At 38.0% G+C, this 19,352-nt stretch overlaps 2 protein-coding genes across 2 annotated transcripts; both read right to left on the reverse strand.

Moving 5' to 3' along the window:
* Nucleotides 1-1,610: 1,610 nt before the first annotated feature.
* Nucleotides 1,611-15,795, reverse strand: LOC139127074 (uncharacterized). The gene is made up of 6 exons (XM_070692996.1): nt 15,609-15,795; nt 11,921-12,035; nt 8,352-8,600; nt 5,813-5,922; nt 4,052-4,277; nt 1,611-1,826 (listed from the first exon to the last, which is right to left on the reverse strand). The coding sequence occupies exons 2-6, from the start codon at nt 12,033-12,035 to the stop codon at nt 1,720-1,722; spliced, it is 807 nt and encodes a 268-aa protein (XP_070549097.1). The 5' UTR covers nt 15,609-15,795; the 3' UTR covers nt 1,611-1,719.
* Nucleotides 15,796-16,491: 696 nt separating this feature from the next.
* On the reverse strand, nt 16,492-17,072 carry LOC139127075 (histone H4). Its single transcript, XM_070692997.1, has one exon. The coding sequence runs from the start codon at nt 16,858-16,860 to the stop codon at nt 16,549-16,551; it is 312 nt and encodes a 103-aa protein (XP_070549098.1). The 5' UTR covers nt 16,861-17,072; the 3' UTR covers nt 16,492-16,548.
* Nucleotides 17,073-19,352: the final 2,280 nt, after the last annotated feature.

Consider the following 19,352-nt stretch of genomic DNA (forward strand, 5'->3'; position numbering starts at 1 on the left):
AGCGCCCTCACTAGAATGTTAGGGAAATCTGTAACCAAAGTAAATAGCATGGCATTGTTTGTACACTGTGAACGTAATTAGCGGCGTCAGTTTGCTCATGCTCAATATGCTCTGACCAAAAGTTAATGAATAATTTTACACATATTGTGGCTGTTGATTGGCTTATAATGCATACATTAAGTCCAAATGTGATCCAGAAGGAGAACCAAGCTCTGGCTTCTCTCACAAAATAAAACAGCCTCCAGTTTCTCAATTCTATGGTGTGCTCATTAACCTTTTGTTTGACTCATAATGATTTTAATCTTTTACCCTTGAATAAAACAATATCACGTAGTGTCAATAGCTGTAACTTTTAGTTGTTTTCTAGTTGTTGGAAGCATATTGAAACACTTTTCAGCTTGTAAATACAGCATCTACATGTCGAAAAATGGCAAATGTTAATTGTTTACAATTTGAGTCTGAATAAAAGTCATTTCTCAAAAAAGAAGTAAACTTTATACATTATTACTTACGATTATAGTGTGAAGATCATGAAAAGTTAGAGCTAATGGCTCCTTATAGCTGTTACAATGCACTGCAGGAATTGACATCCACATGTTTATGCAGGCCTTTGGTGGCCCAATTCACCAGAATGGCTAGTCACAAATCCATATAAATGTGGACCTCTTTTGTGAAGGAACCGTGCCTCTTTGCAGAAAAGACAGGGCGGTTCAAAAAACAACGATGCATCAGATTTTTGCCCTTTGGTCCAAGCAGGAATGTGTACCTGCAAAGCACTGAGTATTGGGGAAACCCCCTTTGTGTGTGTTTGTATATATATATAGAGAGAGAGAGAGAGAGAGAGAGAGAGAGAGAGAGAGAGAGAGAGAGAGAGAGAGAGTGACGAATAGAATGTGACCCATGCCGGACTCGAACCCCCCTCAAAATACTCTTAGATGGCACTCTTCATTCTGTTGTGTATGGATGGTGATATATATATATATATATATATATATATATATATATATATATATATATATATATATATATATATACACACACACATTCCATTCAGAAAGGGCAAACCAATCAAGTCTCTTTGTTTACACAACTGGTGGGTGGAGGGACTGTATTTATACCTTCATTTTCATTATCAGCATCCATACACATAACACACTCCGACATCAAAGTTATTACATGAAATGTCAAAAGCTTAGGATCATTCCCTTCAAAGAACTGCTCCAGAGCCAAATAAATTCCTTTGTCCAACTACATTACATTGGTATATGGTGCTGCAACATTCTTGAGGGGTGTTCATAACTCTTTGGGTGCCAAAGTGGATTTTTGCAACCTTCATAAAATAAACTCTGGTCAATCTTTCAGCTTTTTGCCAAAATAACTGAAATATTTGATAAAATACTGTAGCGAATAAAACATATATTTGATCAAAACTCATCAAAATATTACAGAAAAATTCATAAAAATTTGGTAAACTGTTCCAGTAAAATTTTGGTGGGAAAAAATCATGGCACTCAAAAGGTTAATTGTAAACGACAAGCTTTTCAATGTTGACCTTGTGACCTCACAGCAAACAATCTGCACAATAATTAAAACACCAAATAGGACTGGACTCAATATGAAATGTTTTTTTTTTAATGGTCATGATTGAAAGAAATACAAATTTTAAAAATGTGCAAAATACACATTTGTAAAACATCAGTTGATGACTTGAATCTTTCCCTATGCAGTGAGTTGTCTTTTCAATGCACTCTTACTGCTACAGCATTTGGAATTGATAGCGTTGGTGACTTCCACGCCGCTCATCTCCAAAACACCATAAGCGTACACTGTAACAGACAAGAGTGAACGTAAGCACAGACTATCAGTCACAAATGTAGTGTGTAAATGTGTCTGTTTGAATGTTATCTGATTTCTCCAGTAAACTGCTCCCCAGCTTTGAACACTCAACAGAATGCTGCTTTAAAAGATGAACATTTTACATGAGGGCCAATGAAGCTGCTGATTGGGTATCAAAACAGTAACCATCTGGTGTACAGCATCGCTCTGTAGACAGTCGACCAATCAGTGTTGAGTCCTTGTCCCTTTTCTGTGCCAGATATGATTCTCTCAATTCAAACAAAACTGAGTAATACAACCTATGCACTGAAGGAAAAAAAATGCATAATGTCAGAAAACAAATATATAACAGAAATTACAGTGGAATTTGATTGAGTGTCCGGTTTGCCTTGCAGAGCTCGACGAGTCTACATGTTGCTTATCATTAGAAAAGTAAACATTTGCAACAAATTCAGTCTTCGTCTTTGGTTGGTGTTAGATTACAGCGCTCGGCAAACGTTTCCCATACACTGTCTCGTCACGATCACTGCAGTCGTTTCAGCATGTCACTCACAACAAGCATAACACTGCACTACATGCACATCACCAGTTTTCTTTTAGGTGTTTACTTTTAAATTGGGAACTTTATGAAGAAACAAGTAAATTCTTTAAAAAAAAAAAACTTTTCTTCTCCTCTCGATGTCAGCAATCACGACAACAGTTCCTTCAGCATGCAGTCTGTAGCATTGCCAGTGCAGTCTACTCTATCAACAAGTTTGACACGATACAACACTGAATATTGTCAACCAGAAAATGCTAAACACTCCTGCATGAAACTTTGATCCCGCTTTCTCTTTGTCTCAGCTAAATGAAACTTTCTCAATTGACACTTCTCTGAGCTACAAAATAGACTTGAAGAAAAGTGTTGATTTTGCACATGCAAGTGCAATTCAATCAACACGGTACATTTTGTGCCTTTGAATAACACACCCTGTGTTTCTGAAATAATTCACTGTATTTTGGCACTTAATTTCCCGGACGGCATCATACACGGCAACGGGTTAGCATGGAGGGGACGGTGATATCTCTCTGCCTTCAAAATATTCTTTACCTTGCTGAAGAAATACAATGTTCTACTATAATAAAACGCCTAGAGTCAATCCGGTTGATGTTGAGGACTTTCCTCGAGATATAGATCCGACACTCGAAAAATATGTCAGTGAGTTTTGTCTGAGTTGTATTTCCAAAATCAAAGTACACAAATAGCTGAAAGAAAACTTTGATGATGTGCTATAGCTATAGTGCGGTGTCAAGCTTGTTGTGCATGAGTGGCATGCTGAAACGACTGTCATGATTGTAGACGAGACAGTGTCTGGAAAACGTTCGCCGCGCGCGCTGTATAATCTAACATGAAAGACTCAATTTGTTGCAAATGTTTACTTTTCTAATGATAAGCAACATGTAGACTTGTCGAGCTCTGCAAGGCAAAACGGACACTCGATCAAATTCCACTGTACTACAAGTATAAAGTAATTATATAGGTTTTAAGTTTCATCACACTCAGCGTTGGTTTCAAAATGACACCACCACCACAAAAATTAATATCAAATTTCAACATCAATTACATGCAAAGCATAATGGTACGTGCCAATCATACAAATGAGAGGGGTGGTCTACGGATAATTTATTTCTGACTGTCAATCTAGGTCATTGAAGAATACCTGAAACTTTACTAACACATATTATTACTTTGTACTTGCAGTAGTTTGTATTATTTATAACACTCTGCTTTTAGCATGGAGCACTGTAATTTCCCACACATCTGTATGTATACTTTATACATATACTTTATACATATATATATATATATATATATATATATATATATATATATATATATATATATATATATATAACACACACACAGATGTCCTTGTGGGAAATTACAGTGATCAATGTTAAGCAGAGCATTATATATATATATATATATATATATATATATATATATATATATATATATATATATATATATATTATATATATATATATATAAATATCATGGCAAAAAATCAAGACAAGCTTTGATAATTTATTATCCATGCATTGGATTCATACAATAGCTTACAATTGAATCAGAAAACTGAAATACATGCAGTGACAAGAATTGATTGACTACGCATGTGCACCGTCAAAAATACAAACTATATTTCATTGAAAATTGAAAAGGCCAACTCACGACTCAAAGACTGCACAATCTTGTTATCAGCTAGCTTGCCACTGTTCTTCCCAGCTAGATCTATTGGAGTAAAAAATCCATCCATTAATTTCTTGAGGAGAAAAGATTTGCCTTGATCCATGCTTTTAGCCTTGACTTCCAGCAGCCAGACAGTTGGCACACACAGTTCACTGATTCCAAGTCGTTCAAAGCCAATCGGCACTTCCTCGCTGGAAGTGATGAATATCTGTGCAAAGACAATGACAGAGAAAACATTTTTGAACATTCACTGATATCAAGCACTGGTGTTGTTAGATGTACTGGTATATATACTCTCAATATCTGTAGTTTATGCTGCCAATAAACGAAGCGTTTCTCTTTTTCATTAGGTAAATTATGGCAAGTATTTGGCTTGTCTTGAGAACTTTAGCTCCTGTAAATGCGGAGAACCATTAGGTCTTGGGAGTGGGGATGGCAAAACTTGAATAAAAAAGTCTGTAGAACAAGAATTGCAATAAAAAATGTTGTGACAAGTCTCATATCACATGTAGGTTAGCAATAAAAATGGGCATTTTAGGGGGAAAGCTGAACTTGCTAAAAATCAGTTTTCATACAACACAGTCAGGACCGTGCATATAGATATCAAAACAAAATGAATTGAAGAAATGAACTTCTGCAGGCTGTCCCATTAGGAGGGTTTTCTTTTCTCTCAAATGTGCGATTGCGCAAATTGAGCATTTGAAGCCATTGTCTGCCCTGGAAAAATTACTGACAGCGCGGAAATTGCACACAAAACAAAGCAAGCAAATATGTCAATATATATGAGGGGTGACAACTGTGAATCAACAGTGACTGCCCCTCAGTCTGCCCCCTAATTTTGATGAATGGGGCACAAAGAGTCCCTTTCAATGAACATGTAGAAAAAACACTGCATTAGTAGAAGGCTGTTGAGTAGTTTATGGGGTGCATGTGTTGGCCCAGACAGTTGGCCAGCCAGTAACTGTTGCCAATAAAAGCCAAGGAGAAAACCAGCATGCCATGCAAACTGTAATTATGTGATTTATCAAAAAATTGCATCTTGGCAGCCTGACTATCCCTACCAAGATACAGCGGTCCATCCCGAACACATTTACGATAACACTTGCCAATATGGTCAACTGAAATTTCTATCCTGACATGACCTTGACTGTGGTCAGATATAGTGATACAGGTCTTACTTGTCCTGGCTGCGTTGACATGTTGAATATTATCTGTATGTGATATGCAAACATTTGTAATTGATGTGTCATATTAAAACTTTCTAAAATTCTAAAAAAATTGTAAATGAAATTCAGTTATTGGGCATTGACCATCCCAGTCCTGACTCTTAAACATAAGGTAGTATGGAGTATGGAAAGTGAAACAATTATTAATAAGCTTTTGCTCTAACTTTCCTCAAGAAATCTTTGAATTATTCTCTTTCAAAATCAAGAATAAAATCGGGAGTCACCATGCAAACTTTGGTACTTGAGAACAAATTCTCAAAGATTTTCAGATATTTGAAAGTCAAAATGGTTGTTACCCCTGAGTTAACTCAATGGAAAAAATAGATATTTTAACTTTCAAAAAACCAAGATGGTAAAAGTTTTCTCACATAAGAGCTTTAAAATGAGCCCCCTTGAGAGGTACATCATGAAAGACTTAAAAAAATGAGCATCTCAATATCTGTGCCAAAAGTGCACAGATCAATGTGTTTACTTTCTTTTTGGCCGGATTTACAAGCACCACAGAATGAAAACTTACATATCTAGTCTTTGATATTTGAATACCTCGCCTTTTAGTGGAACGGCTAGCAGTGTCTTGTTTCACAGATGATTGCACATCACAAGGTCCATGACCAGGTCTTGCAGCCGCTGCAAATTGAAAATATCGTGTTCAAATTACATTAGCAAAACACAGAAAATAATCTGTGAAATCACAGCAAGGTGACATGACAGCAACAATGTAGCAGGCCATGCCATGACTGTGATAGAGGGTCTTGTGTCAGCAAAGACAGCACAGGGTATGGCTGTGATACAGATCTGCAATATACAGTACTTAACAGCACTGCGCATAAAGGTGTGCACTGCGCATGAAGGTGCCTGCATCAGAATTTTATGCTTGTATCAGTATCTGTATCAGTGACAGCTCTGTCACTCCAGGGCACACTCTTGGGGGGGAGGGGGGCATAGAGCGCCCTCAAGAGAAGGATCTTTCAGTCTACTCACGGTCCCTCCACAAAACGGTCAACAAACGCTTTTGTTCAAAGGTGCTAATCACCTACACAGTTGCAACAGTCCGCGTTGAGGTGGACGCAGGAAGCGAATGACGTCTTACACCCGTGGCCACTTTAGTGTTGATTAAGCCTGTCTGCAGCAAGCAGAAATTCTGTTTGTACAAACGAAACAAAGTGGTGATCGGTGTAATAAATGTAAGGTTCACTATCGGCACCCCACTGTTAGGATTGAGATAACGTTCTACTAAAATGTCTCGCCTGCCCAATTCAAATCGATCACAACACTCCACTGACACGCTGTAAGTCTGCACTCCGACAATGAACATCAATAACAAATAACGGTCGCTAATATCATAGGGGCAAATACTTTAGTGAGGACGTAGCAAGCTTGATTGTTCAAAATATAAGAGATTGTGGTGGCAATCCGGCACCTAGCGAGGTATCACGAGGAGCTTACAAAGAAACAAGCAAGCGTTTTAAGCGTGGAGGGAGCCAGAAAAGTTTGGAAGAGATGAACATGTATCAGGACAAGTTCCCTTCAACCGGGATGAGAAAAGTGTCGTTCATATGATTACACACATGTGAATACATGTACATGTAAAATGCTACCCCGACTGTACTTTACTCTTACCTTTTCTCTCGTACCAAGTGAAATTGGAGTACTATACGTTTATTCACGGTTTGTAGGAAAGAAACATGGCTTAGTGTAAGTGAATGTTTATTTCGAAAGTTGTGCAGTCAAGACGGGCGATGTCTGTAATTTAATCACTAACATTTTCAAAGTGGCATTTCCTCAATTCCCGCGACTGAACAAAGTCTGAACACGACACTTGCGATACACACTATAGTATCGTTGGTATTCATTCACTGCAATATTGAAATCGGCACAAAATGTGTGATGTTCTGTAACACTGACTACATTTGAAACACATGAATTTTAGCAGATACTGAGTACTGATAGGGCAAATGCTGTGGTCAACATCATTTGTATACAGTGTATTTTATGATCACTCCCTAATTTCAGGCTAATCGGCGTGTCCACGGGGTACCGATAGTAGGATCATTATCACCACTGATACAGGGTAAAGTAACTGTTTTATCACCCTTCTGCAGACAGAAATTCTGCTTGTACCAGACAGGCTCGATCAACACTAAAGTGGCCACGGGTGTAGGCAAGTTAGCATCTTGTTTCAGTGGCGTCTTGTGACACGGTCCCGCTCCGGTGTTCTACGATTTTCAGTCAATCAAGCTACTTTATTTTCATCTTTCTGCACTATTTCGCCTGTATTTGAAGACTTTTGTGGAGGGACCGTGCTGTATCAGTTACCAGTATGACATCAGATACAGTCATAACAGACCTATCATTTCTGAGATTCTTATGTGTGTGTGTCTACACATTATTCAAAGGGCCTATGAGTGGTAATAGTTTTATGTTTAGCCTTATGAACTAAAGAACTGAACGATGTAACACATTATACAAGAAACAAAAATGTTTTGTTTCAAGGTAAATTTTCCAGAGACACAGCAATGCATTATGGGAGAACGTAAAACGGTCTATTCCCCTGTCATGTGATGGTTGTTTCACCACAGACAGCAGACTTTACCACTCTAATGTCTATCACTGTTCAACCTTGCATTTCAAACAAATTAAATTTCCAACAAAGGGACAGCCAACGCAGGCACCGCTATACTTTTCAACCATAAAGGATATGGTCACCTGTTGCCTCACTTTGGGGAAACAGATCAATGGCAAGTGACAGCGGTAGCAAGCAATTTTTTAAATTTTGTTTCCAACAGCAAAATACTTCGAGTCCAGCCTTTACAAACTGTCCACAATAATAAAGGCATTACATATACAGGCAGTGTTGACACAACAAATTCTTAGTATTTCCACATATTTCAAGAAGAAAGAAAAAAATTTAAAAATATACACAAAAAAATTGCTCTCAATCTCCAGCCATTCCACCCAAAAATTTAAAAAGTGGCTACATTAGAAGCGGCAATTTAATTATCATTCCTTTACAAGGAAACAACAATAAATATTTGTCAATGGAAAACAACACTTACCAACAGAGTTCTGGCGTTTTTCAAGTTCTTGCACAGCAGACCTCCTGAGATTTTCAAGTTCTTGGATAATCTTCTCTTTTCTCAAGATGTGTTGCTGAAGGGCCACCATTTGCTGATCTTTGACTGCACACATGAGACAACCGCCTCTAGCATCGATTGGTGAGAAAGGCTCTGGTATGGACGTACCTCTACCACCCTCTGTCTGGGTTCCGTTGTTGTTGTCAGGGTTGGTGTTGTGGCTTGCAGCATCTGTATATCATTGATAAAGGTTTTCAGCATACAAAGTCGACATTTGGTTAGGTGAGCCATATTAAATCTGACAGCAATCCCATCATATCTTGGTCTTACACCACAAGTGACCCAGGATGTTCAAAATATTTCTTTTTTTTTTCAAATATTTGATATTATCATTGATACACTCCAATTGTCAATACAGGCATAAACAAAGTGCACCTCCATTACACAATTGTGTAACAGTGTTCTGTATGGTGAATATCAACAAAAAGACTTCTTCAGCCAAAATCTGGCAAACAAGGGTGAATTTGGTGTCAATTTGACTAAAATTTGAGTCTGGGGTAATACACTGTGTATGATATATCATAATGCAATGTTAACCTGTGGTGATTGGGGCAGTCATGGGGAGATTCGTGTGCCCTCTAAGTTACAAAAATTTTTGACAAAATCTGAAAAAGTTCTTGAATTTCTTAGGATTTTTATATCACTATACCAGAAGGCATAATCTGTTACATGTAAATGTTTTGGGTTCAGAAATCACATCCTAAGTTAGTGCCGTGCCAATATAGGATACGCTAAGCAACTGGTTTTGTTAGGCAACTTGCTTGGCTCACAGCATGGCCACTCTCAGACCACAGTGGTTTGGTTCAACTAGGGTACAGCTGCCCCCCCCCCCCAACATTAAATTGACAAACATGGAAATCATCACGGAAGAGAAGGTGACAGTCTCATCAAGAGCAAAACATAATAGTTGTTCACTGTCAATAGTGTCAAGGTTCAAAAACCCCAGTCCCCAATATCAGTAACTCATGAATTATTTGAGCTAACCCAAGCCCTAAAACCCAAATCCTAGAAGAGAAATGTTTACATCAAAAATATCCAAAGTGGGTAACTGTCCCAATAACAGTTTCTGAGGAGAAGCAAAATGCTATTGAACCTTGCTTCATAGTAAGATGTGTTGAAACATTTCAAACAGTGGCAATTAATGTGTGGGTCAAGATAGTGCAAATGCAGGGATCAACGACAAAGGGTTGGGGTGGGGGGTAATTATCAGGGTCAAAAATTAAAAAAAAGTGATATTCTATGTGCTTTATCATGATTGAGAATAAAGACAACACAATGTGATACTTACATTCTATTTCACAATATTGGATGACAAAGTAACTGGTTTGGTACATGCAGAAGAATGAGAAGACAACAGATACAGATGAGAATACGTATGGTGAAATAAGTATAGATCCAAAATGACTTGGAATTAAACTAAGAGTGAAATGCAAATCATGCAAAAACTTTTATGTGAAACAGATAAAAATGTAGACTGGAAGAACCCTCGCTCAAGGGGGCTCTCTAAGCTCCCCCTACTTCCACCCAGTCGTAAGAGGAGGAAGCGTAGAGAGCGCCCTCAGGCAATGGATCTTTCAGTCTACTACCAATTTAACAATGAGACAAACAAATAACACTGTCATGTGTATCATAAATTTTGCTCGACATGAAAATTACAACATGTAAAGGATCACCTCCATTACCGGTAAAGGAGACTACAAACCAATGATATTATATTAGAGCCACTCTCATCCAACCCTCCCCTCCCCCCCCCCCCCAGCTCTGCTGATGCATAAATTTACTTTTTCAACATTGATGCTTCATCGTTAAAGGTCATCTGCCCTCTAGAGGAGGAGTAACCTTGGTATTTGCAGTCTAGGTCCGCCCTTTTCTATTGGTAGACATTGAGCATATGATTATGTAAACTGGAAGATTTGCCGCTCCAGGACGCTTTCTGGATCAACAGATCAGTCTAAAGATTATGAGGACAGCTAGGATTTATGCTAGTGGAATAATAGTTAGTTGTCTTTTGGAAATATTAGAAACACTGGTTCAATTGCTACATTCATCAAGCTCAGCCAAAATTTGTGAAAACCATAGATAACATTGCGATTTTTACAGAATCTTTAATGTATCAGTGAGATAAATACATAGGAAAATATGGTAGATTTTTGCTTAAATATAGGAAATGTGGTAGATTTTTGCTTAAAATTTTTTTGTGCTATGGAATATGGTATGTACAATTAAATGTAATTAAATACAACACATTACAATAAAATACAAAATCTCACTCTATACAAAACACAACACTACAATACACTGCATACACTTAAACACAGCGCTGCACAGCAAAGTGCAGTACAAAGTACAGAACCATACACATAGTATAACATGACACAAATATATGCATTAAATGCATGACGTTATACAGAATTAATGTCAATTATTCAGTAATTTGGTTATCGAAAACACATACATCCAAATATCACTCCTAACCATGAATGTATGACTACGTTGATCAAAAAAGCATTATATGCAATCAAAGTGACCAATTCCTTTTGCTGTACTATTTACATTGTCTAGTCTACTTCCAATATGCTTGAGAAAGATCTCATGTGACCTGTGTTCAACCTGTCAAATGATGAATCATAATGAACACTACATAAATAACAACAAGATGGTTTTGTTGTCAACCAAGGCCGTGTGCAGGTGCACTGGAACCTCAGACTCTACAGAGCATCGGAACACACACACACACTCGGCTGGATCTTTCAGTCTCCCAAATGTACCCATTGAGAGAGTTGATGCTTTTAAGGTAGTATGCGCCTTCAACTTGGTGACAGATATTTGGGCTTTCAAAGTTTATCAATCTACTCTGATCTACCACTCATGGGTAGAGGAGCTCATTTTAAAGCTCTTGGAGTAAGAAGAGTCTTCACTATCTTAGTTTTCTGAATAAAAAATGCTATTTTTCCCATAGATTTCACACAATTTTTATTCTTGATATGGTAAGAGAATGGTTGAAAGTTTCATTGAGGAAGTTAGAGTGAAAGTTTCAATCTTTCACTTTAACCCTTTCAGCGCTGTAATTTTTCCCACCAAAATTATAGCGTGCAACATTTTACCAATTTTGTGAATTTTTCTGTAATTTTTTTGACAATTTTGGACCAAATGAACATCACATTTCATTGGTTTCAGATTTTTATCAAAATTTTAGCAAAAATTAGAAAAAAATTGACTGGTGTATATTTTGATATAGGTGACAAAAATTGACTTTGGCGCTCAAAGGGTTAAAGGCGCATACAACCCCTGATACACTGTAACCAAATATACAGACTTTATTTGGCATAATGGTAATTTTACAAATTTGATAACATAAAATCATTCAGCTTATACAATACGATAACCTCACATTGGTATACCAAATGTGAGCTAATGAGGAATTAAAGCTGACAACAGCATATCTGACCATCAAACAACATGTAAAGTTGGACAAGAGAAATTTATGTTACCTTTGTTGAATTCCGGTGTCAAATTACGTGCAAATTTAAGCGTCCCATACACTTTTCTGTACTTTGATGGTCGTACATGACCAAGTGAGTTGACTCGAGTCTGTTGCATCGCCATCTGTAATGAATTAATAGAGGGCTAAACTATTTGATACAAGGGGAGGGAGGAACGGTTAACACTCTTGATGGAACTATTTTTCTATCATCTCACTTCAAATCATTTACTGTCAGGGTTGATTCAAAGCAAAACTAAGCTTCACCTGCAGAAACCAACACTTCAAACGAATACAGTGCACACATGGAGAACACCTACGACCAAAACATTTCAGTTCCAGGAGACCTAGGCTACTTGCTTTTATATGAAAGAATTTGACCCCCTAGTATCGTTGGGATTTTGTTAAGTGGTTTAGTCTGGGCCCAGTATTCTTCAGCCGTGCCTTCATGAATAGCATTGTTAGCAAATGATGTCACTTTTCTCTCATTAGAATATGTAAAAATAAATTTTTGTCTGCATTTTCTGTAAGACCAATAAAAGTCTTCTGCTAGCAATGTAAGTGCATGCACATTATGCCACATACAACCCTTGGCAATGATGTACTTTCAGTTACGGGTGTCTTACTGGATCAATGAATTGCATGAAGCTTATTCAATATGGCTGGCTACGTTGGTGTGCTCAGTCTTTTTAAGGACGTTTTCTCACTAGTGGCAGAGGTTAAGGTAGGAATTGAGGCCAGCAGGTCGCCCAGGACGTGCTGAATTGACACTCAATCACCAGTGACTTAGTCATGTTCAAAATTGAAAAACATCGATAACGGGAAAGAAAATTGTGGAAAAAAATACATGAGGCTAAAAATTAAAAATGCAGCTATTCTCTCATACGTTTTTTTATTCTTTATATGAACTACTTACTTTTTGAATAAACTGCAAAATTGAGCTAGAAACGGTACCGGGAACGGCGATCTGAAACATGGCAGCACCTAATATTTACATCGCTGATTTTGAAACGCATTTTTGAAGGTGAGCCAATCAAAACATCCCTTACATCGAATACTCATTTGAAAGCCCAGATCTCGCTCTTTCTCGCGATATAAGGTTCTTCACCAACATAGGGCAGTGTATATGACCAAATCCAAGACAAAAAATTGAGAGCGATTTTTCCGAGACCTAACCCGACCAACTCTCAGTGAAACGTCCTCTAGTACGCAGTTTATCATTATTTCTTTTGAATTTTTGCTAGAAAAAATGAGAAATTTTGAACAGCTCACGTATTTATTGACGGAGATATTGACCACGCTTCACAGTAAGTGAGGCTACCCACAGTTCTCCATGATCCGTACACACGGAGATCACTCATTGAACTGGAGCAAATTTCTTCTGTACACAGAACAGCTCGGTCCATATATCAAAATTCTGGGACCATAGTTTTGATAATCATAATTCTCTAATTTCTCACGGTGAATAATGAGAAGATCAATCCCTTTTGCGCAGAGGAGATAGCAATTTTGTGATTTTGTCGACATAGATTTTTGACAGCCATAAACAATATTTCAAAGAAACTAAGGGAATAAGTTGCATCTGTGTTGGCAAAAGAAAGGGTATTGATTTTTTTAAATGTTTGTTACAAAGGAAATTTGCATGTCTGACAGGTGGTATGATGAGACCATCTTAGTTGCTGATAACTTTACCATGACAAGTATGCAATTTTTAGCACCTCCAAACATCGACTTCTCATTCATTTACTCCTGAATTTTAAAGATGATCAATAATTTTGGAACATAGTTTTAACCAATAATCCTTAAATTAAATTCTAAGTTTCAAATTGTTCAGAAACTGATAAAATTGAAGAAGCCTTTACCAAATAATGTCAAAACTCCACATGGCCCCAGTGGTGATGTTTGAAAGCCTTTATTTGGATAAAATACTTTTTGTAAGTAGTTTTAATGCAGTAGAGCTATTCAAAAGTGTCATCAGCTCAAAAAGACCTTCAATTTGATATATCACTTATGCCATTTGAGCTCAATATTTTCATTTTGTCATTTCTCGTTAAGTGTCGTTCATCCGTTGCCATGGATAAATCCAATATGGCCACCATCGTAATCGCGTAATTTTAGGATACATTTGTGTGTGCCATTGAAATCTATCTCCATGCCAAATTTGGTACAAAAAGATGTTTTATTAACAAAGTTACAGCAAATTTACTGTAAATTTCAGCTAAAACTCCTTCATTTTTGTCCCATTGTTCCCATTGTTATTATATGTATTGTCTTTCTACAGAAAGAGTAAAAGTGAATGTTTTAAAAAGCTATAAAATTGTAACCGTTCATCCAATTTCGAAAATTAAAAAAATGTTTAGCTTCTCTCATTGAAATCTAAAAAACTACATTAATTAAAATGCAGATTGAACATTTCAAAATTTCAGTTGGCCTCCCTAGTTAAGGTATGAATTTAGGCAAAAGAAGCCAGTCAACCAATTGTTCATGCAACCGTCTGACCACTGACCACTTTTTATCATTTATCATTGGACATGTTCAGAGTTCGTGAATTTTACTGATTTTCATGAAATCAGATGATGAAAAACTTTAACACCTTAGGTTTATTTGTGCAGCGAGTTCACCGGACCCATGATTGCCACTTTGTAATGCCAGCATACATGTACAGTTATATCACGTACCAAGATTCTTTATCGAATAATCAAGTGATACAGGCATTCTACGTATTAAATATGATTATTATCCCAGGAATGTACTTTTTTTCTGTGCAGCTGGCTCCCCAGGCCAAAGCCCAGCAGCCATAGCCACTAGGTCTTTATGCTGGGCGACATGTACAGTACCATCATGTACTGTGATTCTTCATTGAATAATCATGTCATATAGGCATTCATTATATTCAATATGATTATCATCCCAGAAATGTGCCGAGTGCCTGTGATCCAGACTTGCAAGCACAGATTAATCAAATTTCTACTAGGCCCTGTAGACAAACCATTGAAATAAATACAACTTGGGAGAAAAAGGATTAAAAGGCCATCGACAGCTTGCCATCCACTCTGCTAATTTACGTAGATATACATTATGGATATACATTATGGAACATGTAGTATACAGTGGTAAAGTAGTTCAGTGCTGTTGACGAAACTTTTACAACTGGTATCTGTAATGTGGAGCCCTTTTCAGAAGGTTAACTACTCGGGGTCATTGAACTATCTGTACAATAGTCGTAAGAGAAAACTATTAGCGTTAAAAATGAACTGGAAGTTGCCTTTCTTCATTACTTTGCGCCAGAATTAATGCGTTAAATACGGGTTGAAGATTTCAAGCAGTGTAGGTCTTGTTTACTCCTTTGCAATTCGCGCCAAATTTATGGCTTATCCCATGCCCGGATGGGTTATACTGGTTATGGAAGAGGGACTGAATCGCATGGTTCTGTGTAAGAAGTAGGTCAATACTTGTCCCCACTACACAAATCTGGCATGGGATCGATGAGATTTCATCATAAGTAACACTTAAGAGAAATGCATGGCATTCAACAACCAGTAGAAAAATACACAGGGCTAGTGCAACCCCCTTGAGTAAAGTAGACAGACCTGGTCCAAAGGGAAGATGAATAAAAGGCCTTCGTGTACTACGGTACCTTCTCCTTGCCCGGTCAGATAGAAGAGTGACAATATTAATATTATTAAAGCGAATTTTACCTTGTTTCACGCTTGTTATTAGCCTTGGGATTTTTCCGTGCTCTACTTTCGGCGCAACACCTCTACTATTCTGTCAACTTCGTATCTTCGTGTATGACTGGCGGCAGGGAAGAGTGCTGTGCTCGGGTGGGCGCGCGGCGATATATAATGAGCTGAGCTACCAAATCGTTACGTCATGGACAGCGTCCAGTTCAAGTGCAAATTTTTAAAAACGAAAGATCGGTGGTTTCGCACACAGACGGCGTTGGCATAAAATGTTTTCAGCTAAAATATGTTTTTATGGTAATGTGGACAATTAAAAACAGTGAAAAATATTCAAAATGAGGTGAATAATAACTAGGCAAAGAACTAGCGAGTTGCAGATAATATTGACACGGGCCCCGGAAACAGAGATTATCTATTTCAACTCGGCTGCGATACATCTTTGAAATCGTCGGCACTTATATAAAACAACATACTTGATTTTCATAGATAAAGTTCAAGATAATTTAATTATCCTATTTCTCACAGCAGGTTAGCATGTACAAATAAATCAGTTTTGAAAGCTTGTGAACAAATTTGCCCAGACCTTGAGAGTCAAGCAGGGCTTGGAGTTGACTTTTCCTTTGCCCTAAATTATCTGATTATAATATTGAGATTTACCAAGAGTCCATCGTAACAGAGTTGAAGGTATGCAATGATTGACAGCGCCCACTCATGCGGTTACAACACAGGTAGCCCAGGCAACTTCGATACTAAAATTTTGGGAATTGGGATTCGCTTTATTAGTAACCAGGCCTTCAACGTTATACTTTTCCGAACAACAAAGCTACGAAACCCCATACCAACAACACTCACACAAACAGACAAACATGGATAACGGTAGTTCTCCTTTTGGAGGATGTGTGGCCCTAAAAAGGGCCGTTGTGGTTACGGTTCTTGTAACGTTTTATTGATCAGTCTAACCACCAAAACCGTACAGAGTACGGCCCTGGCGTTTCAGAGCGTAGACGACATCCATGGCGGTGACGGTCTTTCTCTTGGCGTGCTCGGTGTAGGTGACGGCATCACGGATGACGTTCTCCAAGAAGACCTTGAGTACACCACGGGTTTCTTCGTAGATGAGACCAGAGATACGCTTGACACCACCACGACGGGCCAGACGACGGATAGCTGGCTTTGTGATACCCTGGATGTTGTCACGAAGAACTTTACGATGACGCTTGGCGCCTCCTTTACCAAGACCTTTGCCTCCTTTGCCACGTCCAGACATTGTTCAACCTGTGATAATTGCAACGATATGCGATAAGAAATAGCGGGAACAGAAGCTTTTATATACTGTCATTACGAACGTAGTAGCAACATTACTTTTTATTGTGGATTTCTATTGGTCGTTATCTGTTGAGCGCTCACTCGCCATTGATTGGTCTTCTCCGAAGCTGATTGGTCAATAATGCATATATTAAATTCTATGTGTGATCCCACATAGCCGTTCGGCTATTCATTTCTACTATACCTACTTCAGTGCAGTGTTGCCTTCAAAAACCGTCACTAAGGGATGGACCATTAGACCTTGGGAGGGGGGGGTGGTCACAATGAAATTGTGAAAATTTTTTTTTTACTATTGTAAATTTCTGAAATTTTTTTTTTCTAATTGAGATTAGCTGTGCAAATTTTTTTTTCAGAGTAAATTTTCAGATTTATAATTTTTTTTTAGTTCGTCGCTGTCTGAAGATAAAGAGGGCAAAGTTGTGGTGCCAAGCACCACAAGCGGCCACGCAAGCGGTCACGGGGGGGGGGGGGGGGTGTCAGGAAAGGGGTGTCCCCCTGCTGCTGTTGGAGCTTTTGAAAAATAGAGATTAAAATGGTGTTATTGGTGGCACTTGGGAGTATTTTTGCGGGGGGTGGTCAGGAGGGGGTGTCCCCCTCCTGCCGTTGGAGCTTTTGAAAAATAGAGATTGAAATGGTGTTATTTGGTGGCACTTGGGGAGTATTTTTGCGGGGGAGGTCAGGAGGGGTGTCCCCCTCCTGCCGTTGGAGCTTTTGAAAAATAGAGATTGAAATGGTGTTATTTGGTGGCACTTGGGGAGTATTTTTGCGGGGGAGGTCAGGAGGGGGTGTCCCCCTCCTGCCGTTGGAGCTTTTGAAAAATAGAGATAAAAATGGTGTTATTTGGTGGCACTTTGGGAGTATTTTTGCGGGGGTGGTCAAGAGGGGGTGTCCCCCTCCTGTCGTTGGAGCTTTTGAAAAATAGAGATAAAAATGGTGTTATTTGGTGGCACTTTTGGAGCATTTTTTCGGATTACACATCTTCCTCTGAAACATGGTCTTCTTGCTCCTCAGTAGCTTCCTATGGTTTTGAAAATTGACTATTTTGGTTTCCTGGCTTCCCTTTCTACTGCGTGGTGAAATGCCTACATTCACCCACCAAACATCATGCATATCTCATGATTTACAATTGATTTTTACAAGCCGAGAAGCTAAAATAAGCTAAATAATATAGTTAAATTTGCATATTTGTGTTTTTAGAGCAATTGTTGCCCTTTTTTGATCAAAACATCTGTTCTCTGTAGCAGCATGTCCAAATTGATTGGATGTGTATAGATGTCTTGAAATTTCAATATTTGTCTTTTTAGGGCAATTTATGCCATTCATGGTCAAAAAATCTGTATTCTCTGAAAGGGCTTGTCCAATTTCTTTGAAATTTGCTACACAAAAACGATTATTCATGCAGATTTATTCAGTATTTGCTATCGAGAAACTTTCAAAGTTCAACCCTTTTGTGTGTTTTTGTGTTGGGATTGTTGGATAGATGGCATTCTACGTAGTATATTGTTGAATGTTAAAACATGTGTTGCTGTTGTTTTTTGAGGCTGTTTTTTGAGAAAAAAGAATTGAAAATGCCTTTTTAAAAGCAAAATAATACATAATGACTTGATATGTTGTTTTATCATTATTGACGTGTTTCTACTTGTTCAACCATTCTTGCATTCATCATTGCAATAAAATGCTGTGAAAAAAATGAAACTGATGTGGCCTGCATCTGTTTACCTTGATCTTAAAAGGCAAATACAACTTTCTGTCTTGACAACCATACCATAGTTTCAATGTTTTACCTAGTGTACCTGCTTGGTTTGTACGCAGGAAACAAGTAGAAAACAGGCTCTATAATTTCATAATTTTCAAGTGATCAGAATACAAAAGTCCTGAAAAGATAAGATAATCACAACTTCAAGTATAAGGGATACAGTCACTCTAAATGTATGTACATGGTCCGTCCCTAACAACCATGTACTTGGTCGGTGCCGGTGCACCCTCAGACTGTCTAGTACCTCGGGACTTCTCTTCGTATACACTAAGCTTCCATCGAAACCTAATTTGGTGGAAACGTAAACGGAGGAGAGGTCAGAACTCGGTAACTGTACTGTGTGGTAGGGTCGAGTGTTATCGGCAACACACAGCACGCAGGGCCTGCGTACGATTCTGTATATTCCCGGCGTGGTAAGGGACGAACCATTAGATCTTGGGAGGGGGGGTGGTCAAAAACAGAAAAAAAAAATTTTCAGAGCAAAAAGTTAGGAAAAAAAAATCTTCAGACTAGTTTGCAAAATAAAAAAAAATAAATAAGAAGACAAAGGCGTAAAAAAAAAATCTGCAAAGGTCTTTAAAATTTGAATTTTTTTAGATTTTACCGACAGAAAGCAACTTTCTGTATTTTTTAGTATATCCTCCAGGCACATTTTTAATTTTAATTTATACATTTAG

Source organism: Ptychodera flava, unplaced genomic scaffold, assembly GCF_041260155.1.
Source record: "Ptychodera flava strain L36383 unplaced genomic scaffold, AS_Pfla_20210202 Scaffold_28__1_contigs__length_4768798_pilon, whole genome shotgun sequence".
Taxonomy (NCBI): Eukaryota; Metazoa; Hemichordata; class Enteropneusta; family Ptychoderidae; genus Ptychodera; species Ptychodera flava.